The sequence below is a fragment of the Austrofundulus limnaeus genome, unplaced genomic scaffold (assembly GCF_001266775.1).
Source record: "Austrofundulus limnaeus strain Quisiro unplaced genomic scaffold, Austrofundulus_limnaeus-1.0 Scaffold4664, whole genome shotgun sequence".
NCBI classification, from domain to species: Eukaryota; Metazoa; Chordata; class Actinopteri; order Cyprinodontiformes; family Rivulidae; genus Austrofundulus; species Austrofundulus limnaeus.
Window position 1 is genome coordinate 1 of NW_013957066.1, and position 1,049 is coordinate 1,049.

The window sequence follows — 1,049 nt, forward strand, 5'->3', positions numbered from 1 at the left end:
GTTTTTGGTTTAAATAATTTTTTAGATTGAAACTGCGTTTGTGTTTGAATAATAAAAAACAAAATTACCTCTGTAAGTGTTAGATAAGGAACTGTACCAAAACCAAATCTCTAACTCACTCAGTTTCACAGATATTGAACAAACATTTGGTTTAGTAGCTAAGAGTCATCCTCAACACACATCATGAGCTAATCTTGTGAAACATCGCTGTTTCGACCATTTTAAATTAAACTCCGACCTCCACGCTCCTTTAACGTGTCGTCTGCCAATCAAATGCTGGCATGTTCTGTACCAGTACTCCACAGCTGGAACCAGAGGAAGCTCTGATCTTCTGAACATGTTTTTCTCCCACAGTTAAAGAAGCTGCTGCTGACTCCACCAAACATCCCCTCAAGCATCGACGTGCACAAAGATGGAGTCCACAGCCATCGCTACAGAAACAGAAGCCTCTGCCTACGATCAGTCAGACCGCTGGCCAAGGTGAGGCGCAAAAACGATGGACTGACGGGAGAAAATGGCTTCAGACGTATGAAATCTCTCCCTTCGTTTGTTTACGCTGCGGCAAAACGACTTCGATCCTCGCTCTGAGAAACACACACACGCTTCATTCCCTCCGTTCCTGAACGCTGGTGACACAATGAAATTGGATTTTTCCAATCACTTCCTCTCAGGGTGGCGAGTTACGGCAGGAGTAATTTACAGCTGTGTGTCTGCAGTCAGTGGGGTTTATAAACTCCTCCCGTCACAGGGTATTGATTACACAGAAACACTCTTTCTATTTGATTAAAACTCATTTTAGAATTAAGTTGTCCAGTTTTTAAACTGTCTTCACTGGATAACTAAACAGAAAGGACTTCTGTCTGTTCGTGTCTGTTCAAAACCTGCTCATGTTGTCAAACTTTAACCTTGAACCTGCCTGGAAGTCATAAAAAACATTACAAAGGAAATAAAATAAGGTTGATAATTTGGGTGTTTTATCATCCGTCCATCCATCCATCCATCCATCCATCCATTTATTTTCTTCCACCTATCCGTGGTCGGGTCGCGGG

At 42.3% G+C, this 1,049-nt stretch overlaps 1 protein-coding gene across 1 annotated transcript; it reads left to right on the top strand.

Annotated features, from left to right (window-relative positions):
* Positions 1-354: 354 nt before the first annotated feature.
* LOC106512184 (peroxisome proliferator-activated receptor gamma coactivator 1-beta) lies at positions 355-480 on the top strand (the record flags this gene model as incomplete). The annotated part of the gene is given in 1 exon segment (XM_014000852.1): positions 355-480. A coding segment is annotated over 1 exon segment (126 nt), but the record flags the coding sequence as incomplete, so codon positions are not given.
* Positions 481-1,049: the final 569 nt, after the last annotated feature.